The sequence below is a fragment of the Eurosta solidaginis genome, chromosome 4 (assembly GCF_040869045.1).
Source record: "Eurosta solidaginis isolate ZX-2024a chromosome 4, ASM4086904v1, whole genome shotgun sequence".
Taxonomy (NCBI): domain Eukaryota; kingdom Metazoa; phylum Arthropoda; class Insecta; order Diptera; family Tephritidae; genus Eurosta; species Eurosta solidaginis.
This window is the reverse complement of record NC_090322.1, coordinates 53,408,232-53,435,136: the sequence shown is the minus strand read 5'-3', so window position 1 is coordinate 53,435,136 and position 26,905 is coordinate 53,408,232. Positions and strand designations below refer to the sequence as shown.

The following is a 26,905-nucleotide window of genomic DNA, read 5'->3' as shown; positions in this document are numbered from 1 at the left end:
AGCACGTAATCGGCTGGCTAATTGCTTTGTATGTGGTCATGAGCGTTTCTTTATCTTTTCCCCAGGTACTGCCAGCAAGGGATTTGAGGATTTTATTACGGCTCTGAATTCTCGGAACAATTGCGGTTGCGTGCGCACCAAAATGTAGATCCTGATCAAACGTCACACCCAAGATTTTGGGGTGTAGGACAGTCGGTAGCGTAGTGCCATCGACGTGGATGTTCAATATGGTCGACATTTGGGGCGTCCATGTTGTAAATAAGGTTGCGGAAGATTTAGTCGGTGACAATGCCAGGTTTCGCGAGGCAAAAAAACTGGAGAGATCAGGGAGATAGCCGTTTATTTTATTGCATAGCTCATCGATCTCTGGGCCTGGGCCTGTGGTCATTATTGTGCAGTCATCGGCGTAGGAAACGATTGTGACTCCTTCCGGTGGTGAAGGTAGCTTAGATATGTAGAAATTAAACAAAAGTGGGGATAGGACACCACCCTGTGGCACCCCTTGTTTAACTCTCCTTGGTTTTGATGTTTCGTTTCTGAATTGCACCGATGCCTGCCGACCACCCAGATAATTTGCGGTCCACCTTTTAAGACATGGGGGAAGGGTAGACCCTTCCAGGTCTTGCAGTAATGAGCCATGGTTGACCGTATCAAAGGCTTTTGATAGGTCTAGCGCTACGAGTACTGTTCTATGGTGGGGGTATTGATTCAAACCGCAATTTATCTGGGTGCTAATGACATTTAGCGCGGAGGTAGTGCTATAGAGTTTTCTGAAGCCATGCTGATGAGGGGCTAGCTGCAAATGTGCTTGGAAATAAGGGAGCAAAATGGCTTCAAGCGTCTTTGCCACTGGCGATAGGAGAGATACCGGACGATATGACTCACCTACGTTAGCTGGTTTCCCAGGCTTTAGTAGCGGGACCACCTTGGCCATTTTCCGTTTCTCGGGTATGGCAAAGGTGGAGAGAGACAGGTTGAAGACATGCGCTAAATATTTGAAACCCTCTTTCCCTAGGTTTTTAAGCATCGGGATGGCTATGCCGTCTGGGCCCACTGCTTTGGATGGTTTAGCGCGACCAATGGCGTCCTCAACCTCTCTAGCGGTGATGGTGATTGGTGACGCGCTGAATTTGTGTTTATGTGCGTGTCTATTGGCTCTCCTTCTATCTTTGTCGACCGTAGGATGCATTATATATTGTCGGCAGAAAGCGCTCGCGCATTTTTCCGCATCCGACAGCACCTTATCGCCAAAGGCGATGGAAACTTTGTCTTTGTGCTTAGTCGGATTCGATAGGGACTTTACGGTGGACCAAAATTTACCTACACCGGTAGAGAGGTTACAACCTCTTAGGTGCTCTTCCCATTTCGCCCGCTTGTGTTCGTCCACAAGCAATCTGATGCGTTGGTTTATATCCCTTATTTGGGGGTCGCCTGGATCAAGATGTCTTATAAGGTCGCGTTCCCTCGCTAAGCTCGCGGCCTCCGCCGGGAAGTGGGGCCGGATTTCGGGAATTCTCCCGGCGGGAATGAAATGTGCCGAGGCGGATTCAATGACCTTACGGAAGGCACGCTCCCCTTGGCGGGCATCAGTCGGGATAGGGAGGGCAGCAAAGCTGCTGTCTGTTGCAGATTTATATTCTTCCCACTTTCCTATTTTGAAGTTTATGAAAGTGCGTTTTTCGGTGACGATGAAGTCGGCGGTACGCTCGAACGAAATAAGTATGGGCAGGTGGTCGGATGCCAATGTTACCATCGGCTGCCAGTTGACGCAGTTTACGAGTTCTGCGCTCACGATTGAGATATCTGGCGAGCTATGACAGCTTCCTACCATACGTGTGGGGGCATCTCCGTTTATTGTGCAGAATGTCGTTTCTTCTATTTGATCCGCCAACATCTCACCCCTACTGTCCGCCCTCAAGTTTGAATGCCATAGGTCGTGATGGGCATTGAAATCGCCTAAGATAATGCGATTGTTGCCAGTAAGGCCTCGATTTTAGGGAGGTATCCACTGGGGAACAGGTGACAGGAGGGATGTAGATGTTGATGATTTCTAGATTTGCATCGCCTGACCGGACAGATAGGCCTTGACGTTCTAAGACATTGTCCCTGCGGTCGATGCCAGGATCAAATATATGACATTGCACAGAGTGGTGTATAATAAACGCGAGACCGCCTCCATTTCCGCTCTCGCGGTCCTTCCTGTGGACATTATACCCAGAGCAGGTCTGCAATGCAGATCTTGCTGTGAGTTTAGTCTCTTGAATCGCAGCAATGCGGATGTTGTGCCGCTTCATGAAATCGACTATCTCCGTAATCTTCCCAGTTAGTCCATTACAGTTTAACTGCAGAATTCTGAAGTGCATGAGGGGTGACGCCGCCACTCTAGGGGTAAGTGACGGGTGACTACGCCTAGGTTGTGGAAGGCCAGGACGCAACTGCTGTTGTGGCCTTGGGACTGGGCGCCCTTGGGCAAGCATTGGGGTACCCGGATGATTTGGGTTTGCGACCTGGCAACATGGCGCGATGAAACCCGTCGAGGGGTTGCCGTCGCGGAGACCAAAACATCTAGGAGAGTGGCACCACCCAAGGCAGGAGCTGCATTGACCGGATGTCGCAAACCTATATATTCTGTGCTGGCAGACGGTGCAAACGGAGGTAGGGACTAAGAGTTTGTTTCCCTGACCTGCACGATTGCTGCCAGAAAAGAGGGGGGCAGGGGCTGATGCTCAGCATTGCTACCAGCTCTACTACGAAGGTAGTAGTTATGAGTGGTATCAGCTGTTTGAGTTGTTGGCGCCGTGGGGCGCGAGCAGCAGCGGGTACTTGTTGTGGCTTGCTGAGCAGCGAGGCTGCTGGAAGGTAGTGGAGGGGCGCTAAGGCGTAGACTACGGGACGCCCTTGGGCGTGAGCAGCAAGGAGCCACAAAAGATTTATAAAAGTTACGTGGACGTCGGGTTTTGGGATCAAGCCCAGAACAACCTGTCCGATGCAACCATCCCGTGCACGAGACACACTGAACAGAGTATGACCGTCCTAAAAAGATTCTTTTCTGGCAAATGCAGCAAAACCATTTCTCAGGACCGGGGTCAGGAGACGGACACGGATTGGGTTCGATACCTTCCCGGAGTAAGAGAATATGTAGCAGTCCTGCTGCAAGGAGCTGCTGGGAGGATGATAATTTGTGGGAGGGACGAAACAAATTAAATGGGGTCACACTGAAATGACAGTCCTTGGTCGGGAAAAATCCCCAGTCGCTCCGGTACATAGAACCGACTGCCTTGGGAAGCGTTTAATACTAATTTCACACAGACGGCTTATTGAATAATAAAGGCAATTTTCTACATTAAGACGCTTATTGAACTCAATCTTCCCTACAAAATTCGAATCTATTATTATTTCATTAGTAGCTAATCGAATGCCTAATGAAGTCAAAAGCACAATGCAACTCTGTTGGCAGCGTTCCGCTTCCGTTTCCGCTTCTTAGTTTTCAAAGCAAATGCCATTGTCTGCATGGCGGAACGATACAAGGTGGCCGCATCAAACAGCTGATTATAACCTTTTTTATTTGATTTGATACATCAACTGCCGCCGCAGTACGATTTTGACATTTGTCCATCGAATTTACAAGTACATGGAATTTTTTTTGTTTATAGGTATGTCACCATGCTCCCACCTTGTATCGTTCCGCCATGATTGTCTGTTTCATCCTTCATACTAATCGAGCAGTTACTTCTGTGTGAAAGCAAAAAATTTACGATTTCATTAGCAGGTGAAATGAGATCATTAAGTTTCTGTGTGAAAACAGTATAAAAGAGACTCTTTAGTAAGAGTTGATGTCGACATCTCTCTTTACTAATTTAAAAGAAGCAGCAATGCCCACATTACAGAACCGCATGGAGATGCTTGGTCTTACTTTTTGTATAATAATAAATAATCCATTTTTGCTTGGTAAAATCGAGTTTATATTAGGCCACCTTGACATTTTCAATGTCGTTGTTGTAGCGGTAACGTTACTCCCCTAAGGGCTTGGGGAGTGTTATCGATGTTGATGGTCCTCTGCCGGATGCAGATCCGGTATGTTCCAGTGCCAAGACCGACCATCTCGGCAACGATTTGTTATGACCACATGCGACCTTCTTGGCCTACCACCCCCTAGATCCAGGAAGAGTTCGGGGTCGCCAGGAAACAGGATTCGCCGCGGATAGGTGAGGTTGACAATTGGGTTTGGAGAAGCTATATATTGCGCTGCCAACCTGAAACCCCCTTGAATCTGTCGTCGCCTCTTACGACAGGCATACCTACCGCGTATATATTCCGACCCCCTAACCCGCTGGGGGAGGCATTTTCAAGCACTTTTTGTAGCTACATGCAGATCGGATTATGAAACGCACGAACCAATTCGCGTATGTGTCAAAATTTTAATAAACATTGTAGAAATTTAGGCGCCTATGACTCCTTTCTCGGTACTAAAAAAATATCTTCCAAGTACATTAAATTTGTAATTTTAAATGAAGCAATGTATGTATGTGATATATTCTCTTAGCTCTTAGATTTGATCTTTACATGTATGTGGGACTGCTTGCTTTGATGTTGTTGTGCATTTATTTACCAGCTACAACAACAAGCAGATGTATCGAAATATCAATATTTGCTACAATACTCTTCAACCCTCTATTTTTCCCCTACTGACAGACAGCTCCGTCATGAGCTCATTGTGTGAACTTCTTTTGTGATACAAGAAATTATTTGCAACATTTTAACTTCAGTTGTTGTTGTTGTAGCGATAAGGTTGCTCCCCGAAGGCTTTGGGGAGTGTTATCGATGTGATGGTCCTTTGCCGGATACAGATCCGGTACGCTCCGGTGGCTCCTCATGGAACTTGGGGGTTGGGAGGGAGGGATGGCCTGAAGGTTTAATGTGGCCATATAAATCGTTCCCGAGATGGTCGGGCCAGCACCTTAATGGTGCTGTGTTACCGGAGCGTATCGGATCTGTATCCGACAAAGGACCATCACATCGATAACACTCCCCAAAGCTTTCGGGGAGTAACTAATCGCTACAACAACAACAACAACAACCGGTACCACAGCACCATTAAGGTGCTAGCCCGACCATCTCGGGAACGATTTATGTGGCCACATTAAACCTTCAGCCCATCCCCTCGCTCCCCACCCCCAAGTTCCATGAGGAGCCAGTGGCAAAGACGCTTGAAGCCATTTTGCTCCCTTATTTCCAAGCAAATTTGCAGCTAGCCCCCTTATCAGCATGGCTTCAGACAACTCCATAGCACTACCACCGCGCTAAATGCCAATAGCACCCAGATAAATTGCGGTTTAAATCAATACCCCCACCATAGAACAGTACTCGTAGCGCTAGACCTATCAAAAGCTTTTGATACGGTCAACCATGGCTCGTTACTGCAAGACCTGGAAGGGTCTACCCTTCCCCCATGTCTTAAAAGGTGGACCGCAAATTATCTGGGTGGTCGGCAGGCATCGGTGCAATTTAGAAACGAAACATCAAAACCAAGGAGAATTAAACAAGGGGTGCCACAGGGTGGTGTCCTATCCCCACTTTTGTTTAATTTCTACATATCTAAGCTACCTTCGCCACCGGAAGGAGTCACAATCGTTTCCTACGCCGATGACTGCACAATAATGGCCACAGGCTCAGGCCCAAAGATCGATGCGCTATGCAATAAAATAAACGGCTACCTCCCTGATCTCTCCAGTTTTTTCGCCTCGCGAAACCTGGCATTATCACCGACTAAATCTTCCGCGACCTTATTTACAACATGGACGTCCCAAATGTCGACCATTTTGAATATCCACGTCGATGGCACTACGCTACCGACTGTCCTACACCCCAAAATTTTGGGTGTGACGTTTGATCAGGATCTACATTTTGGTGAGCACGCAGCCGCAATTGTTCCGAGAATTCAGAGCCGTAACAAAATCCTCAAATCCCTCGCTGGCAGTACCTGGGGAAAAGATAAAGAAACGCTCATGACTACATACAAAGCAATTAGCCAGCCGATTACGTGCTACGCGTCACCCATATGGTCGCCAAGCCTAAAAATTACCCACTGGAAGAAACTACAGGCCTGCCAAAATACTGCTCTCAGTATCGCCACGGGCTGTCTTCTTATGTCCCCAGAACACCATCTGCATAATGGGGCGAGAATACTCCCCATCAGGGAGAGAAATGAGATGCTGGCCAAACAGTTCCTGTTGAATACCCAGAAACCTGGGCATCCCAACAGACATCTGATTGATGAACCAGCACCGCCTAGGAGCTTAAGGAGTCATCTCCGTAAGCATTTTGAGGAAATACGGCACTTGAGAACCCAGCCGTATGAAGAGAAAAAACACAAGCAGGTCCTTGGTGAACTCCATAAACGGGCGTCGGACCTTTATGCCGGGAATTGCCCGGTGAATCCAGTACTTAAGAAAATTATCCAAAACTCGCGGAAGAGGAACGCATACTCCCCAGGGAAACGCGTGTCACTCTTGCTCAACTTCGTTCTGGATACTGTAACAGGTTAAACTCTTACCTATCCAGAATCAACCCCGACATACAAAATGTATGCCCCGCTTGCAATGTGTCCCCACATGACACCAACTATCTCTTTAATTGTAATGTGGAACCAACGCCTCTAACACCCCTTTCCTTATGGTCCACCCCTGTTGAAACTGCAAGTTTCCTTGGACTCCCGTTAGAGGATATTGATGACAATTTGTGATCAGTCGCGGCTATTAGGTGGGGCGAGCATTGCTATAACAACAACAACATGAGGAGCTTGGGGTCGCCAGAGCCCCGTCTGTTAGTGAAACAGGATTCGCCGCGGATAGGTGAGGTTGACAATTAGGTTTGGAGAAGCTATATATTGCGCTGGCAACCTGAAGGGTTGCGCTACACACCCCTTGAATCTGGTATTTTAGTCGCCTCTTACGACAGGCATACCTACCGCGGGTATATTCTTACCCCGTTACCCGCTGGGAGATTTTAACTTCAGTATTCTACTAATTTATTTTAAAATTGATGACTGCATATGTTATTTATAACGTATGTACATTATATATTTAAGTGTTTTTGTATTTTGTATAATTGTTTAATTTGACCGATATATGTCCATACAAATAAATAAAATCTCAGAATGTTTTTCATAAACACCCGAGTCAAGGGCAAAATATATTGAACTTCAGCTCAGATAGGGCGTGAGACAAAACACGAGATAGGTTATTTTTTTTATAGCTACCGCAACCCCATTCTCATCCTCACCTACGCAGACAAGGCTTTAGTCGCGTTCCTAATGGAACTAGGGGTGGGGAGGGCGGGATGGTCTAAAGGTTTAATGTGGTCACATCAATCGTTCCCGAGATGGTCGGACTATTGCCTCAATGGTACTTGCTACCGCAACGTACCACATCTATATCCGACGAAGGGCCATCAGCATCGTTAACACACCTTATCATTAATACAACAACCTTTGAATTACCTAATTAACAAAAAGCAAATACACATAACACGTTGTCTTAAGAAATTAATCAATTAAAAGGGTGAACATTACGATTAGTTATCATTATTTAACAGGGCTCATGCATTGGAGAAGTCAGGTTTTAGTGTGAATACGCCACTAAAATTTACGGCGCAAGTTAAGGGTTGTCAACCACACTCCTGTTATTCAGTATTATTTGGCTGTTGCCATGACGCCAAAAGGAACCTGAGACAGCATGCTGAGCGGAGTTCAATGCAATCCGCCCCAAATAGATATTATTATTACTTTTAAGACTTGCATATTTAATTATACATATTTATGAAATTCCATTTATTGTTAGATATTGTATTGTTAATTTTTAAAAATTGGTTGTCCTTAAATTCTAACATATAGTTATATTCATTCCCATATCATTGTAGTCGAACATTCCTTTTTTTGTCGGTGACTTTAAATAAATAAATGTACTTACTACCACGATAACAGTAATTAAAGTGAGCTTAATGTGGCTAAATGAGCATATGGAAATATGTACTTACATGATCTTCATATTCGTTTGCATATTCTTCGGCTAATCCTTCAACTTTATAATGTATTGTGGCTTCGCTTTCTCCTTCATCAATGTCTATCTCAACATTTTCAAATCCTTTCAAAACACCATCTTTGCTGTCCGTTTCCTAAAAACATACCACAAGCTCTTAACAAGTTTTAACCAAACATTTCAATTGCAAATACCTCAACCAAATTGTGCCATTTACTGACATCCTCGTCGGTGTGCTGAACTAAAAAGTCGGTTGATGCAGGCATGGAATTAGCTTCAACAAGCACATCAAGATGGTTCTGATGGACATGCTTGATGAACAAGTCAAAATTTTGTATTCTATAGTCACACAAATCACAACTTAGGAAAAATTCATTTTTCCCTATCGACAGCAGCGTCGTAATTTCTCCGCATTTACATTCACTCCAATCATCGGTCAATTGTTCTAACATTGCCATTTTAAGCCTTTAACTGATTCCGAAAAAAAACATGAGTAAATAGTAACTTTCTTGTTATTCTTCAGTTTTAGGCCAATGTTTGCAAGCGTGTAGCAAATACCCAATTTACGTTTTATTAGCAACACTCCACATTTATCGATATATGGTTTTACTCGATAAAACAAGAAAACAAACTTCGCGTTCGCCACAAACTATGGTTCAACTATACATGGTTGACTCATCTGTAAAGCAACAAAATATGTCTGTTCAAATTGTCGAAATCTGTGTATTGTTGTTGGTGCGAATGGTATGGAATGGAAACATAAAACTTAGCAGTTTTTGTATGTGTAAGTAAAATTTTGCCAATGTGTTGGTTTCATTTTGAGTTTGCCATCTCCTTTTGACAATCCCTTCGACAATGTAATGACATAAATAAAACCAGCTGATGAGATGAGCCAACCTGTATAATTGAACCATGCCACAAACGATGCAATTTTGAACTCGTGATTGCGCAATCTTCTTTGAGTGATTTGTGCCTCGCGTTCCAATAAACAGTGAACGAAGTACCGCTAAAAATTTAAGATGCAAATGCAATAACAATGTGAAATGCGAATGAAAGCGACAAAGCATGAAAGTTTCATGTAGCTAAAGGCGGTGACACAATGACATTTTTCATATAGATGCGTTTAACACAACCCTGCAAAAACGCTCACGTCATTCCACGTCATATGACTAGCTATTATAAAGTCATAGGTTATATTCCTAGTCACATTTGCATGGGCGTGGGTAAGTTTTATGACCAAATTTTTTTGTAGGGAAGCTTATGCATTCCAATAAAATCGCCACAATCAACCAAGATGTTGCGTTTATAAATATGAAGAAACTTCACACTTGGCAATTGTAGTTTATTACGCCTTGCCCATTCACATACAAAATTTCGCGAAGCACTGTTGTAAATATTCTCCCTATACAACAAAAATACTTGGTAACATATTTTGTGCCGTATTCGATTGTTATATTGCAGTTTTTAATTGTGGAAAATATTAGAAGATTTACCAACCAGTGGGAAAAATAATTTCACTTGCAAAGTGTGCCAACACCCATAGCCAAAGCAAATGTCAAATTCTTCTTCTTATGATTTGCTTAGAACAAAATTGGGGAGTTGGCTACTTTTCAATATCAGATGGCGCTGGTGTCGGTCATTCTACCATTCTCCATAAAAATACATGCAATCTACTCATAATGCATAAGCATGTGTTAAACTCATCTATATGAAAAACTGCTTATGTGTTGGATCTGTAAGCATTGTGAACCAAACTAAGTGTTATATCTTATCTGTCAACTGCCTGACAGGATGTTCAATATGGCCACTTTTTAGCGTTTTGACAGGGTGGTCAATATGGCGGCGCTTAGGGCCGCATATCTTCAGCGGGTGATAGAAAGATGTTATGGTCCACTTGGGAGATTCACCCTTGGTACATACCAGTTGGCTAGTGATAGGGAAAAGGTTAGGATTCACCCTCACTTATGTCTGCCTGGGTGGTTAAAACAAATTTTTGTTAATTCCGCGCAGGTGGCATCGCGAAAGAATCCAATGGTTTGGGAAAATTTCCAATAACGGCAACCACCATGGCGTAACTATGCAAGGCTTGTAGTTTTTATACGATTTGACACTTCACCTTTCAGCGCAGTACGATTTTGACATTAGTCCATCGTTTCCCAAAAACAAGTATATGGGAACTTTTAATGATGGCTGCAGGAATGTCACAGCGGCTACCACCTTGTATGGTTCCACCATAGCAACCACAGTTAAATCATGCCATTTAACGGCGCTTTTCCATGGCGCAGTCGCAATAGGATTGGACAAGTTTCTTCCTAACGCCACGACGGCTTGGTGCGCCATTTGAAAAGATCAAAATGTAAAGTGCGTTGAAAAGTGTCGGTTGTGTTCGCGTGGTGATCGTTCAATATTGATAAATTTAAAATTATTTACCATCGCGCATATAATCAGAATGAATTTAGTGTGTGCGGAATGTATTCATTTAAAATCTATTAAATTTGGAAAGTAAAACCAACGTTAAATATGTAAGTTGTGTTCTTATGTGTATTTAAGGCTTATTGTCCATTTGTATAGCCTCAGTTTCTGTAGCAAAATAGTTATACGTACCGTCGGAGTTTGGTTTCCAATAAGCATACTAAAAGTGAATGTGAAGATTTTCGCGAATGTTGCATTAGAAAATGAGTTCGATAACTCTCGAAATGCTTAATTGGGGGGCTCCGCGCAGTAGTTTTAAATTGGTGTTAAAATGTACATATATTAGCAACAGAGATTACTGAGGTGCTGAAATACCACTTGAATTTAATAAAATGTTTAGCAAGCAAATGATAGACAGGGTTGCTTAATGGTCCCCCCCCCCCCCTCACTAGCACTAACCACGAAAATAATGTTCTGAAATAAAATGCAAAATCACAGAAACTACACCGTAAGAGAACCTCTAGTTCAAAACTGGTGCACTTCTATTGCATTCTGAACCGCTAACAGTTCGCGATCTATCTCTTTTACATTGCGATGTATTAGGAGATAGAAGTTGTCCTCCCCACTATACACAAACTTCCACTTTAGAAATAGTTCCTTATTTACACTTTTGGATAGTTACGAACTAGTGTATAATTTTACAGGACCATTGAGGATAACTTACTATTATCATGTGAAGTTACAAGAAGCTCCTCTTCTTTTGGGTCCGGTTTTGCTTATGTTCTTTGGTCTTATGCGCCATATACTTCAGCTATGCGGTTAGTTATCTATTTTTCTAATTATCAATATTATAATTTTATTTATGAATCACTTTTAATTACCATTTTTTCAGTGCTATTTATTTTTGAGTATATTTTAGCTGTCAAATTGTAAGTGTAAAATTTTTTTTAATCTCACACAAGTGCCTGAGCTTCATACGGAAGTGCTTTTCTTGGCACTGTCATAAGAAATTCGAGCATTTTCATACGACTCAAAATTATATGTGAGGGCATAAGCGAGCGATATGCAAAAACTTTTTTATTAAAGTGCGAATTTGTATCTGTGCATATGATTCGGAGTAAAACAAAACAAAAGTGCTGCAAGTGTGTAGGGGTTGACCAGCCCTGTTCTTAACGAAAACGGATTATAGCCAAATTGCCAAATAAAGCAATACATAATCCATGTAATATGTTAAATGTTTTTATCGCTTATAAAACATTAACAACATTCTTTCTTATTTCATAGCTCCACCATCGCCAAACCGCGCGCTACCACCGCCGACACTGTGCCACAACAGAACAGTGTCAGCAAAAGTCAGAGGCCCATCTAAACGGCCTCCTGCACTATCAACAGTGTCAACAAAAAGGCAGCGGCCCACCTAAACGGCCTCCTGCACCACCAATAGTGACATCAAAAGGCAGAGGCACATCTAAACGGCCTCCTGAAATACCAACAGTGTCCACAAAAAGACAGAGGCCCATCTAAACGGCCTCCCGCACCATAACCTGTGACAATCAAAAGGCAGAGGCCCACCTAAACGGCCTCCTGCACTACCAACAGTGACAATCAAACGGCAGAGGCCTACCTAAACGGCCTCCTGCAGCACCGGCAGTGACAACAAAAGGCAGATGCCCATCTCAACGGCCTCCTGCAGCACCAATAGTGACAACAGCAAGGCAGAGGCCCACCTAAACGGCCTCCTGCACTGGCAACAGTGACAATCAAAAGGCAGAGGGCCACCTAAACGGCCTCCTGCAGCACCGGCAGTGACAACAAAAGGCAGAGGCCCATCTAAACGGCCTCCTGCAGCACTAATAGTGACAACAACAAGGCAGAAGCCCACCTAAACGGCCTCACGCATCTCCAACAGTAACAACTAAAAGGCAGAGGCCCACCCAAACGGCCTCCTGCAGCATCGGCAGTGACATCATAAGGCAGAGGCCCACCTAAACGGCCTCCTGCAGCACCGTGTAACAGCAGCCTTATAATCTCACCCTGTTTCCCACTTGGTGCAATCCTGTTGTCTATTGTGAATGGACAACAAGTGATGAAACAAGTTGGAAACGGGGAGGTAGGCTCGGAACGAAAAAGGCGGCCATTATTATAATTTGGCAGCGAGGTACTAAACACGTAATTTTTGAGGAAGCTCCAAATAAAGTGTGTTTAAAGTAATAAAAATTTAAATAAAGTGGTTTTTTCGTGAGTGGATGTCAAGTAGGGAGAAAAGGACCTCACACGATATTGTTGCGGATACCACGATAGCGTTTTTCCCTAGCACAACGGTGTGGAGGCGGCGCCCCCCAAGAGTACAGCAGCCTTCGGCTACGTTCTAGATTGACTTCGAAATTGGAGATTCACATGGCGACCGTGACACAGGTGGTGAATGGACATTTTTTTTAATGGTTCGGACTAATTTCTCAAGATATACATATATAAAAAAGGTGGCAGTGGCCGTGCGTGACAGAAATGATATGTAAAACTAATAAAATTTTAATAAAACCGTAAAATTCAACCAAACGTAGAAACTCCAATAGCAAGTTTAATGAAGCTATAATGTAAAATTCTACCTACACAAATAATCTGAATTCTACCCTACAAAATTATTAAAACTATAATATAAAAGACCTAAATACTACAGAAATAATCAAAAATTTTACAAAACTATAATACAACGTCTAATTAAAGCAGAAATAAAAGTACCACCTAATAAATCTATAATATAAAACACCTAAATACTACAGAAATAATCAAAAATTTTACAAAACTATAATACAGCGTCTAATTACAGCAGAAATAAAAGTACCAGCTAATCAAAAGTTTTACAAAACTATAATACAACAACTAATAAAAGCAGAAATAAATGTACCAGCTAACAATTATAACCGAAATTTTAATGGCAACACATATAAGTATATAAGAAAAAAATATAAAATTGAATTAAAAATTTTGGACGAAACCAGCGGGCCTGTACATAAAGGCATTTAAATAACGGCACTCACACCACGTCACGCATAACGGGATGCCGAACCCAAGCCACGCCATTTACATCGTCCGCTTAACCGTTTTCCACCACCACCAACGAACGCGAACATCAGAAGCAGCAGCAACACCAGCAGCGACAAATGGTAGCAGCGTCAACACTAGCAGCGGCGCAGGCAGCAGATGAAGCGGCAAAGACATAAGTATATATTTATGTATCTACTACTTTTCATTTATGCACACTTTAAAATTTTTTGATTAAACGCGGTGCGTCCGCAAAACTTGTTAAACATTATATAAAACATTTAGATATCCACTTTGAAAATACTCGAAAACCAAAAACAAAAAAATGATAAAACAAAATAAAATTTAATACAAAAAAATGTTTAATACAAAAAAAAGAATAGAAAAAAAAAGAAACATTTTGCTGTGAAACGGTGCGGCCGACGCATTAAATAATGAAAATTCAATACATTTTTTTCATTTACTGAACATTTTGCTGTGAAAGGGTGTGGCCGATACGTTAAACAATGAATATATTTTTGATGAAAACGGTGCGTCCGTAAAAATTCTAAAATTAATGCTTTTTTGTGCAACATGCAGCCGTCACGTAAAATTTAATGATTTTTTGTGCAACGGTGCGGCCGTCACGTTAGACAATATTGAAATAAATACTAAATTGCAATAAACATAACCCGTTTAAAATTAATATCATATTGCGAAAATTGAAAAAAATAGATCAGTCTTCCATTGTAGGTCGTATATGGTAGCACACCCAGTACAAAACAAAATTTTCCAAAGCCAAAACTTAATTGACGGTTCATCTGGAAACCATTCAATCCACTTTCAAGCAATTCTAACTTCAAATAACCCTAACAAATTTACGCTAAAATTCAATACACAGTTCAAGTAAAGCGGTTTCAAATTAGATTATAAAATCATTTTAAATTTCTTTTCAATTAAAATCGACATTCATAACACAAACTTGCCACTTGTATTAATTCAACTTAGGTGATAAAACCATTTCAAATTCTCTTTCAATTCAAATTTGTTCACATTCATGTCTCAAATCTGCAGCAACAATTCAATTTAGGTTAATAAATTTAGGTTACAAAACCATTCGAAATCTCTCTTCCATTCAAATTTGTTCTTATTCACAACTCAAACAATTTAGATTATAAAACCATTCAAAATTCCTTTTTCATTCAAATTCGTTCATATTCTTACCACAAACTTGCAAATTTTTCACAATTCGATTTAGATTATAAAATCATTTCAAATTCCTTTTCATTCAAATTTGTTAATATCGAAGCATACAAAGCTGCAAGTGTAAGAGTTTATAAATAAATAAATGTAAGGCGCGATAACCTCCGAAGAGATCTAAGGCCGAGCTTCTCTTCCAATTTGCGTCGTGCTCCTCTTGATTTCCCCTACAAATTGGCCGGAAGGGACCTACATGTTTTATGCCGACTCCGAACGGCATTTGCAAGGCAGATGAGTTTTCCCTGAGAGCTTTTCATGGCAGAAATACACCCGGAGCGCTTGCCAAACACTGCCGTGGGGCGACCCCGCTTAGAAAAATTTTCTTCTAATTGAAAAATCTTATTTCTAAAATTTTGATGTTGCTTTGCCTGGGGTGTGAACCCAGGGCATACGGTGTGGTAGGCGGAGCACACTACCATCACACCACGGAGTTTATCTTCTGCTAATGTCAAATTTCGAAACAAATTTCAAAGAATTGAGAGAAAATTTCTTTAAAATTAAAAAACGCGTTTTTCATACAGGTCGTTCTTTACCGACAAGGCAAGAGAAGTTAGATGAATATAATTCTTTCTTTAATTGAGGCATATAATAACATTTTAGTAGAGGTAAATGGTCATTTTGAAAACCGACCTAGGCCAATTGCTATGAATAAAAGTTTATCACGTTGTAGGGAAGAATTAATTAAATGTTTTACAAAACTCAACTGCACAGTTAAAGTACCAACCAACTACAGCGACTTAGTCCAAGATAACACTTTTATATCAGATACTGATCGGGAAGAAAAATAATCCTTCGACGCATACAAAATCGAATCTGAGGAAGAAGAAGAATTCTCTCACTCATCAAAGCCGGAAACACTCGAGATGACAGTCGAACAGTCAGTAAACGTTTTTAGGCAAAATACGCGCTCAGACTTAGTCAAATCAATTCTCGCATCAACCTCTTTTAGTGGCGCAAAAGACGTCGTAGCAAAAATGATAGTCGAACAAAACAACCAGGCTACAGAAAGACAGGTATTAGCTTTTCGATCAAGGTTTAACAATCAAAACAACTTTCGCAATAACAATAGAGGCAATAACTACTACAACAACAATAATAGATACAACAACAATAGTAATTTCAATAGGTTCAATAACAATAATAATTTCAATAGGTACAACCACAATACTAACGGTAAATACAATAATAACAATCAAAATAGGCAAAACAACAACTATAGGCAAAACAACGACAATCGAAACAATAGTAATTCGCGCAACACTAGCAACAGTCAAAATAGGTTAGAAAACAGAACCAATACTAACGCCGGAAGTTCAAATACGCGAAATAATGCAAACGTTCGCTCTTTAAACCTGGACGCCCCTCAGCAGCGAACACTGAGGGACGAGGAATTAAACGAATAAATATTAAAAATATTTTTTGTCTATACCTAAATTACTCAGATTTTATCTAAATTTATATAACCGGCTCTAACAAATTATGTGCATTTTACTAGATACACAAGCTGATATTTCTCTGATTAAAATTTCAAGCTTAAATAAGAAAATTCCAATTAATTCTGACGATATAGTTAATATCACAGGCGTTACATCAAATTCTGTTCCTAAATAAATAAAAAAAAAATAAAAATTCTGTTCCTACCATAGGTAAAATTAACATAGACCTAAATTTCTCTAATAATCTAGTCGGACACAGCTTACAGGTGGTAAAAGATGACTTCAATATCCCATCAGACGGTATATGGGTAAAGATTTTCTTCATTATAATAAATGTGTAATAAATTATTCAAATAGTAGCATCTCATTCTGGGCAAATAAAGAAAAAGTCATTATGCCAATCCTACACGGAACAGAAAGAGATATGTGTATTATACCACCAAGATGCGAAGTTTTCGACTTAGGTCACTCAACAAGTCCACTTTTCGTTGAATCTCAAGAAATACAAAAAGGCGTATTTACCGCAAGATGCATTACAAATTCCAATAATCCAGTCATAAAATTAATCAATACCACAAGTGATGTACAATTCGTACACAAAAATTCTATTAAAGCAGAAAACTTATCTAATTATCACGTCTATGTAATCGACAAAACTAAGTCAGATGAGAAGCGCATTAACGAAATAACTTCGATTTTAAAAGATCAAATTCCAAAAGATGCACCATCTGAACTTTTAGATCTATGCATACAATATGCTGACATATTCGCGCTTGATAACGATAAGATGACGTTAAATAATTTTTATGAGCAGAAATTGCGATTAACTGACAACGAACCAGTGTATATAAAGAATTATCGTCTACCCTATTCGCAGCGGGAAGAAATTAAGAGACAAGTTACAAAATTACTAGAAAATTATTTAATCGAAGCAAGCTATTCTAACTACAACAGTCCTCTTATCCTAGTTCCTAAAAAGAAAATAAATGGCAAAAAATCATACAGAATGTGCGTTGACTTTCGCGCAGTTAACAAGAAACTAATAGCGGACAAATTTCCATTAGCACGAATCGATGATATTTTAGACAATCTTGGCAGAGCCAAATTTTTCTCAACCTTAGACCTTTTTTCTGGATTTCACCAAATACCATTACACGTAGATTTACGCGATATAACCTAATTTTCGATGGAAGGTATTGCCATTTGGTTTGAACATTGCACCAAACTCGTTTTCAAGAATGATGACCATCGCATTTTCAGGAATACCACCTAATGCAGCTTTTCTTTATGTAGATGACATTATAGCCATCGGCTGTAGCGAATCCCATCACATTAAAAATTTGTCTAAAATATTCAATACTTGAAGATCATTCAACTTTAAACTCAATCCAAACAAATGTAATTTTCTAAGACTGGAAGTAACATTCCTAGGCCACAAATGCTCAGCTGAAGGTCTGTCACCAGACGAATCTAAAATAGACGCAATTCGTAACTATACTAAGCCAACAAACAAGGACGCTGTAAGAAGGTTTGTAGCTTTTGCCAACTACTACAGACGCTTTATTCCAAACTTTGCATATCTGGCAGCACCTCTGAATAGACTGAATAGAAAAAGTGTAGAATTTAACTGGGACGAAGCATGCGATAAAGCTTTTGAGGAACTAAGAGCATACCTAATGTCACCAAAGATATTACAATACCCAGATTTTTCCAAACAGTTTACCATTACAGTAGGCGCTTCTAAGACGGGATGTGGAGCAATAGTCAGCCAAGAACATCAAGGCAGCGATTTACCCATATGTTATGCGTCAAAATCTTTTAATGAGGCAGAACAAAAAAAAAAAAAAAACCATCATTGAGTTGGAATTATTAGCCATTTATTTTGCCATTAAACAATTCAGACCCTCCGTTTATGGAAATCACTTTATTGTAAAATCAGGTCACAGGCCTTTAGTCTATTTGTTCACTATGAAAGACCCATCTTCAAAACTATCTAGAATTAGACTTGAGTTGGCAGAATACAATTTCACAATAGAGTACATAAAGGGAAAATCAAATGTAGGAGCTGATGCACTTTCTTGTATAACCATTGGCGAAATAAAAGAAGCGACCAAAAATATATTTGCAGTTCAGACTAGGGCAATGAGTAAGAAAAAAGATAAATGTAGTTCTATCGAAAATATAGACTTATGTGGAAATATACAAACATTAAACGTTTATGATAAATTCACTTATAACTTTTAAAAAAAAATTCCTCGTATTAGATCAGAAATATTTCATGACAAAAACAATAAACAATTTCTAAGAATATGCGCGCATATAAAGCATAAAAGAACAATTTTACTTGATTTTGAATTTTCTAACGAAATAAAGAATTTCGATACTTTACCTTCGAGGCTAGAAAAAGAAGCCGGAAAACTTAATATTAAGGAAATAGAATGGCCAAAAAACGATTTAATTTTCAAATACATTACAACTACAAATTTTAAAGAAAGAGGAAATAAGCTTTTACAATTTTTAAAAATTATTTTAATGGATCCAATCACATGAAACAATCTCTGATCAGGAACAAAAATCAAAATTATTAGCAATTTATTACAATGATCCCATCACTGGAGGTCACTGTGGAACGAAAAAATTATACGCCAAATTACGAAACAAATTTTACTGGAAAAACATGACAAAAGACATAGCTAGTTATGTTAGGAAATGCGAAAAATGTCTTTTGAACAAAGTCAAAATAGGAAATAAAGAAGAGTTCGTTCCAACTCCTACTCCTAATAAACCTTTTGACGTTGTTGTAATTGATACCATAGGCCAATTGCCAGAATCGAGATATGGTGATAAATTCGCGTTTATCATAAATTGCGATCTGACAAAATACTTAGTTACAATATCAATACCAGTGCAAAAACCATCGCGTCAGCACTATTCGAAGGCTTTATTTTAATATACGATGCTATGAAATCCATTAAATCGGATTTAGGCACAGAATTCAAAAATGAAATTTTTGCAAATTTAACCAGTTTATTAAATATTCATCACAACTTTTCTACACCATATCATCATGAAACCGTAGGAACTGTCGAAAGAAACCATAGAGTTTTTAACGAGTACCTACGTGCGTACATAAATGATTCCTTTGATGATTGGGATACATATTTGCAATATTTTATGTTTTGGCACAACTCAACGCCAAATACGGTATTCGATAATAAACTTACTCCTTTTGAACTAGTTTTTGGGAAACAGGCCATTGTGCCATCGGAATTGAAGAACGAAACAACCCTGCAAAAATCGTGTGACCAAAAACGCACACAGCCACACGAATTTTTGACAGGGGTGACGATTTGCAATGAAAAATTCTTCAAATGAAATAGCATGTTGACAAATTTAGCTTTGCCACAATGTATCGTGCTCTCTCGCACCTACTATATTCATAGGTATTGTGAAATATGTAATTTTTGTGTGGAAAAAAACTTTCAGCGAGTCCGCCATTTTCCGCGAATTGAGCTGCCGGCCTGTACTAATTTTGGAGCATTAAATTAAATTAAAACAGCAAGCAACAACAACAACCGAACAATAACTTTATAGCTGGTCACTATGGTGAAACAACTAAGCCGCCGCCTCAAGCCAATGCGCCAACTTCCATGGATTCGCCATCGCCTCCAGCAACGACACCACCAGGGAAAGCTGTACCTGGTGGTCCCAATCAGATGGTTATAAATAGGGCAAATATACCTGGCTTGCCTCATACTTTGCGTTTAATAAATTTTGTTATTTTTCTAGACTGGTTAACCGCAACTTTCAGCTACACCACCAAAATCAAGTGCAGGCGGTGTTGCAGCTCCATACCAACATACAGCTGAATAGCAAATGGCACCGCATTCGTGTCCAATTCCACGACAGTCTGGTCTAATGCAGTCACAATCCGGTCAAAAGCCACATCAATACCATATGCACCATCCATTTGGTGGTCATGATAAACATGGTCCTCCAACTATGCCGCCCGCATCAACTGGAACAGGTGGGGCAATGACACCACATCCAGTTATACCAAGGTATATACCACAACAGCAACCGGGTTATGCAATGCCACGATAGAAGCAGCAACAACCTCCCCAGGCTGGCTATCTGCCAATGCCACAAAATCCGGGCTATCCACCACAACCTCAACATCCAGGTTATCCTCTACAACAACCAGATGCACCACGTGGTTACATGGGTCCAATGATGCCACCAACACAACCTGGACAGACGCCAATGCTCAGTCAACCACCCAAGCCGGGTCAACCCCCAATACCCGGACACGTCTGGACGTCCTCGTTATAATGTATGCTAATACAACTAATAATTTACAAATTTGCTGATGATTATTTTTGTGTTATTTTCTTTAGCAACCACCTGCACCTGTTACTGGTAAATATCAACAGCCGCAACAGTATGATCAAGCCCAACGCCGTTTAGATCCCGATCAGTGTTGGCAACTCATGTTTTTGATATTGACTTTTGAAGATACATGGCAAGCATACATGTGAAGCTATGTTAGTTAACACAGATAATATTCGAGAATGTTCTACATTGCATGACAAAAGCAAATTGCAATATTCATTATAGCAATGTTAAGTTTATATGCTATGTAAAACATTAACATTGAAAGATGGATTCAGTTTTGTAACGCCGGTGTGACAAGTTTTCTGAAAGAAAAGATAAAAGAAATTTAAGTGGAATAAATAAATTTGGATAAATAGCTAATGTGTTGTGATTTTTATTGTCTCCATATGATGGTGTACAAAGTGTTCCTTAAAGTGTGATTATTATAAAAGGAAATCTTGGTTGCTGTTGTTGTCTCTGTTGCATAGGAATTGCTGGCTGTGGTGGTCTGGTTGCTGTAGAGGATTGGTCAATTGTCATTACGGTGTCCTGGTCATTGGTGCAATATTGTAAATTTTAATAGGTTATGGGCCCAGTCCATGCCTAGGAACTGCAGATAAGTATGAATACAATTTATAAATAGAAATGGAGAAAGGTAAGCGCAATATTAAACCATTTGATGGGGAAAAAATATTCCATATGGAAATTTCGTGTTAGAGCACTTTTAAGTGAAAATGACGCGCTCCAAGTTGTTGATCAAGATGGTGAAAAAACGGATGAGTGGGAGAAACTAAATAGATGCGCTAAAAGTTTGATTATAGAGTATCTAAGTGATTCCTTTCTTGGTTTTGCTAAAAGCGAAAGCAGTGCTAGAGAAATTTTCAAAAATCTGGATGCAATATATGAAAGGAAAAGCTTAGCTTCACAGCTCTCTATACGCAAACAATTATTATCATTAAAACTAAAGGGTGAAACAACATTGCTAAATCATTTTAATACATTTGATGATTTAGTAACAGAATTGCTGGCATCCGGAGCTCAAGTGGATGAAATGGATAAAATATCCCATTTGCTTTTAACCCTACCTTCCCCATATGATGGGATTATTACAGCGATTGAAACTTTGTCTGAAAGCAATTTGACTTTAGCCTTCGTGAAGAACAGATTATTAGATCAGGAAATCAAATTAAAGCAATATTGTAAGGACACTAGTCTTAAAGTTTTGCAAGCGACTAGAAACGAAAATAAACACGCAATAACAAAACACAGAAATCAAAATTTTCAAAAGAACAAATACAAGTTTAATAAAACTAAATTTAATAGTAAACTAAAATGTTTTCATTGCGGCAAAGCAGGACATTTAAAAAGGAATTGCTTTATATATAAAAAAGAAAAAGGTGGAGAAGATAGTCAGGCAAGCCACAAACAAGTGCAAATGGTGTCTATTCAACCAGAGTCAGGCCAGTCAGGCCAGTCAGGCTTTGCATTTATGCTAAAACGTGTGTGTTATGCAAATGACAATATTTCTTTTCTCTTGGACTCCGGAGCGTCAGATCATATAGTTAATGACGAAAATCTTTTTACCATTTTTACGTATTTGGATTCACCTATCAAAATCTCTGTGGCAAAATGTGGTGAATTTATATATGCATCAAAGAAAGGAGAAATTGAGCTATGTAGTAGTATTCAAGCTAAAATTTGTTTAAAGGAGGTATTGTTCTGCCCTGAGGTTCCTCACAATCTAATATCTGTTAAAAAGATGCAGGATGCTGGTTTGACAGTTATGTTTCATCCAGGAGGTGTAATGATCAATAAAGGTCATACAACTATTATGGAGGGTAAATATAGTAACAATGTTCCTATTGTTAATTTTAATTTACCAAATAGGGCATACGTATCGACTGCAAATAAAAATAATTATAGTTTATGGCATGAGAGGTTAGGTCATATGAGTAAAGGAAAATTTGTAGAAATGAAATCAAAGAAAATGGTTGATAACATTGAGTTAATTGAAAATATACAACCTAATCATGATTTATGTGAGGTATGTATAAAAGGAAGACAGGCTAGGCTAAGTTTTGAAAAATACAAGAATAAAGACCACATAAATAGACCGTTGTTCGTAGTTCATTCGGATGTATGTGGACCGATATCACCTTCAACTATGAATAAAAGAAATTACTATGTAATTTTTATTGACGAATATACCCATTACTGTGTTACATATTTACTAACTTATAAGTCTGATGTTTTTGCTATATTTAAAGACTTCCTTGCGAAAAGTGAAGCACATTTTAACCTTAAAGTTGTAAATCTATATATTGATAATGGAGGGGAATATTTGTCGAATGAAATGAGGGAGTTCTGTGTTCAAAAAGGCATTAGTTACCATTTAACAGTTCCGCATACCCCGCAATTGAATGGTGTATCCGAAAGGATGATTAGATCTATAACCGAAAAAGCTCGTTCTTTGGTTATAGGAGCGAAATTACCAAAATATTTCTGGGGCGAAGCTGTATTGACAGCTACATATTTAATTAATAGAAGCCCAAGTAATGCATTGAGAGAATGCAATAAAACACCATATGAAATGTGGCATAATAAAAAGCCAAGTCTCAAATATTTAAAAGTTTTGGTTCAACAGTATACGTTCATAAAAAAAATAAGAAAAGGAAAGTTTGATGAAAAATCATGGAAAGGTATACTGGTAGGATATTAACCAAATGGTTATAAGGTGTGGGATGCGGAAACTGGAAAATTTGAGATTGCTAGAGATGTCATTGTAGATGAAGCAAATATGATTAATTCTAGAGCTGTGTTTGACCATAATAATGCTGAATTAAATAATGAAGAAAGCATGGTTGATATTGGAAACGAGAATACACTCTCAGATATGGGTACTTCCTCAGGTATCTGTGAGAATAAAACTGTAAATAAGAAAAATAATAAACAGTTAGATGAACAGCCTAGAAATATGGTAATAGAAGAATTAAATGCCGATCCAGTTTCGACTGGTGATACTATATGTGAAGATATAGGTGAACCAGGTAATAATAAAAATAAAAAAAAAAAAATGTAAGGCGCGATAACCTCCGAAGAGATCTAAGGCCGACCTTCTCTTCCAATTTGCGTCGTGCTCCTCTTGATTTTTCCCTACAAATTGGCCGGACGGGACCTACATGTTTTATGCCGACTCCGAACGGCATCTGCAAGGCAGATGAGTTTTCACTGAGAGCTTTTCATGGCAGAAATACAATCGGAGCGCTTGCCAGACACTGCCGAGGGGCGACCCCGCTTAGAAAAATTTTCTTCTAATTGAAAAATCTTATTTCTAAAATTTTGATGTTGCTTTGCCCGGGAGTTGAACCCAGGGCATACGGTGTGATAGGCGGAGCACGCTACCATCACACCACGGTGGCCGCCACGCTAATAATAATAAACTGTTGACAAATATAAGAAAAAGTGAGAGGTTAAAAGATAAACCACAAATTTCATATAAAGATCTTTTGAAAAATTGTATTATGAATGCTCAGTCTTCTATAGAGAATACCCCTCTTTCTTTTGATGAGATAAAATATAGAAGTGATAAGAAAAGCTGGGAAGAAGCAATTAGGGATGAGCTAGTTTCCCATTTGATTAACGAAACGTGGTCATTGGTTAAGATACCAGATAACAAAAATATAGTAGATTGCAGATGGGTATTTACAATTAAGCAAAATGAAGTTGGCGAACCAATTAAGTATAAAGCAAGGCTTGTTGCGCGTGGAATTACGCAAGAATACTTGATTGATTATGATGAAACATTTGCGCCAGTTGCTCGAATTTCGAGTTTTAGGCTTATGATGTCTTTTTCAAATCAATATGGATTGAAAGTACATCATATGGATGTAAAAACTGCACTTTTGAATGGTGTTTTAAAAGAAGAAATATACATGACAGTTCCCCAAGGAGTAGATTGTGAAAAAGATCAAGTATGTAAGTTGAATAAAGCTATTTATGGGCTAAAGCAAGCTGCTAGATGTTGGTTCGAGGTATTTGAACAAGCTTTAAAAGAAATTGGTTTCATAAATTCGCCTGTGGATCGATGTATATATATATTCGTAAAAGGGAATATTAAAAAGAATATATATGTTTTATTGTATGTTGATGATTTAGTTATATCAACAGAAAATATTCATACAATGAACAATTTTAAATATTATTTGAAGAATAAATTTCGGATGACTGATCTTTTAGAAATTAAATATTTTGTCGGAATAAAAATTGATAGAGATGATAATCAAATAAGATTGAGTCAATCAGCTTATATTAATAAGGTTTTAAATAAATTTGGAATGGTTGAATGTAATCCAGTAAATTCTCCACTTCCAAGCAAACTAAATCAGGAAGCATTGAATTCTGATAATAAGTATGATGCACCGTGTCGTAGTTTGATAGGATGCTTAATGTATGTTATGATATGTACAAGACCGGACTTAAGTACACCTGTTAACTTGTTAAGTCGATATTGTCAGAAAAATAACCAAGAACTATGGCAATGTTTGAAAAGAGTTTTAAGATATTTAAAAGGAACAATAGATTCAAAATTAGTATATAGAAAGAATATTAACTATGAAAATCTCTTAATTGGATACGTAGACTCAGATTGGGGTGGTAGTGAGAGTGATAGAAAGAGCACAACAGGGTACTTATTCAAAATGTTTGAATCGAATGTGATCTGTTGGAATACACGAAAACAAAATTCTGTAGCTGCTTCATCTACTGAAGCAGAGTATATGGCTTTATTCGAGGCAGTTAGGGAAGCACTGTGGCTTAAATCATTATTAGAAAGTTTGAAAATAGAATTTACAAAATCAATTAAATTGTTTGAAGATAACCAGGGTTGTATAAATATTGCAAATAACCCCTCTAGTCATAAGCGATCTAAACATATAGATATAAAATATCATTTTACTAGAGAACAAATTGAAAATAAACTAATAAAAGTTGTTTATATTTCCACAGAGAAACAGATTGCAGATATATTAACTAAACCACTTCCAGCTCCACGTTTCAATGAACTAAGATGCCAAATGGGTTTAACTGAATAATGGATATTACTGAAGAAAACTATGAGACTGAACTTGGCATATACAGTATTCAATTAATATTTTATATAATATATGTAATTTTTTTTATTTTGGTCTGATTAGGTTTTTCTGGGTTTTTCCTAATCCTTGCAACAAATGTTGGACTATTATTATTACTCCCAGATAATATCAGGCTTGTCACATCTATATTTTAATTATAAGATTAAAAACAATGAATTTGGACTGATGGTATATGTAATTTAACTCATAGATATATATATTTATCTAAACTTTAATATATCTAAACTTTAATATGATTATTGCAATTTGAGGAGGTGTGTTGGCAACTCATGTTTTTGATATTGACTTTTGAAGATACATGGCAAGCATACATGTGAAGCTATGTTAGTTAACACAGATAATATTCGAGAATGTTCTACATTGCATGACAAAAGCAAATTGCAATATTCATTATAGCAATGTTAAGTTTATATGCTATGTAAAACATTAACATTGAAAGATGGATTCAGTTTTGTAACGCCGGTGTGACAAGTTTTCTGAAAGAAAAGATAAAAGAAATTTAAGTGGAATAAATAAATTTGGATAAATAGCTAATGTGTTGTGATTTTTATTGTCTCCATATGATGGTGTACAAAGTGTTCCTTAAAGTTTGATTATTATAAAAGGAAATCTTGGTTGCTGTTGTTGTCTCTGTTGCATAGGAATTGCTGGCTGTGGTGGTCTGGTTGCTGTAGAGGATTGGTCAATTGTCATTACGGTGTCCTGGTCATTGGTGCAATATTGTAAATTTTAATAATCAGATGCCAAATCCGATAAGCGTTATCATTGAAAATCAAAATTGCTCTGGTGGTGCTTTTATTACTAATGAACAGGGTTTATTACCACCATTGGTGACCACAAAATATGTGGTAGAAGATCAGGGTAAAGCTGGAGACATTGGTGCTTTATCGGTAACCGTATCGGTAACCTTTTAACAGCTGATTCGACCAACCTTATGAGAATCAATGCAATCGATTATTGGTGCCGCTAAAGGCGTAACCGTATCGTAGCCAACCAATTGGGTTTTGGTTTACCGTCGTAACGATAAACAGCTGATTACGTTAGGGATACGGATACAGCGATACGACATACGGCACCAATGACTCCAGCTTAACTCCTCGCCACGTTACGTTATGTATCGATAATCGAAATTAATGTTTTGTTTGGCAATTAAGCCGGAGTCATTGGTGCCGTATGTCGTATCGCTGTATCCGTATCCCTAACGTAATCAGCTGTT

At 38.8% G+C, this 26,905-nt stretch overlaps 1 protein-coding gene across 8 annotated transcripts in view; it reads right to left on the bottom strand.

Moving 5' to 3' along the window:
- LOC137249764 (reticulocyte-binding protein homolog 1-like) overlaps positions 1–8,642 on the bottom strand; it is a 319,862-nt gene extending 311,220 nt beyond the window's left edge. For 4 of the 8 annotated variants that reach the window (XM_067781637.1, XM_067781634.1, XM_067781638.1 and 1 more), the window contains exons 1-2: positions 8,231–8,642; positions 8,035–8,172 (exon numbers count right to left, since the gene is read on the bottom strand). In XM_067781637.1, coding sequence (XP_067637738.1) covers positions 8,035–8,172; positions 8,231–8,494 — 402 coding nt within the window. In that variant the 5' untranslated portion in view covers positions 8,495–8,642. The remainder of the gene's footprint in view (positions 1–8,034; positions 8,173–8,230) is intronic. The other 4 variants (XM_067781643.1, XM_067781639.1, XM_067781642.1 and 1 more) reach the window with 1 other exon arrangement.
- Positions 8,643–26,905: the final 18,263 nt, after the last annotated feature.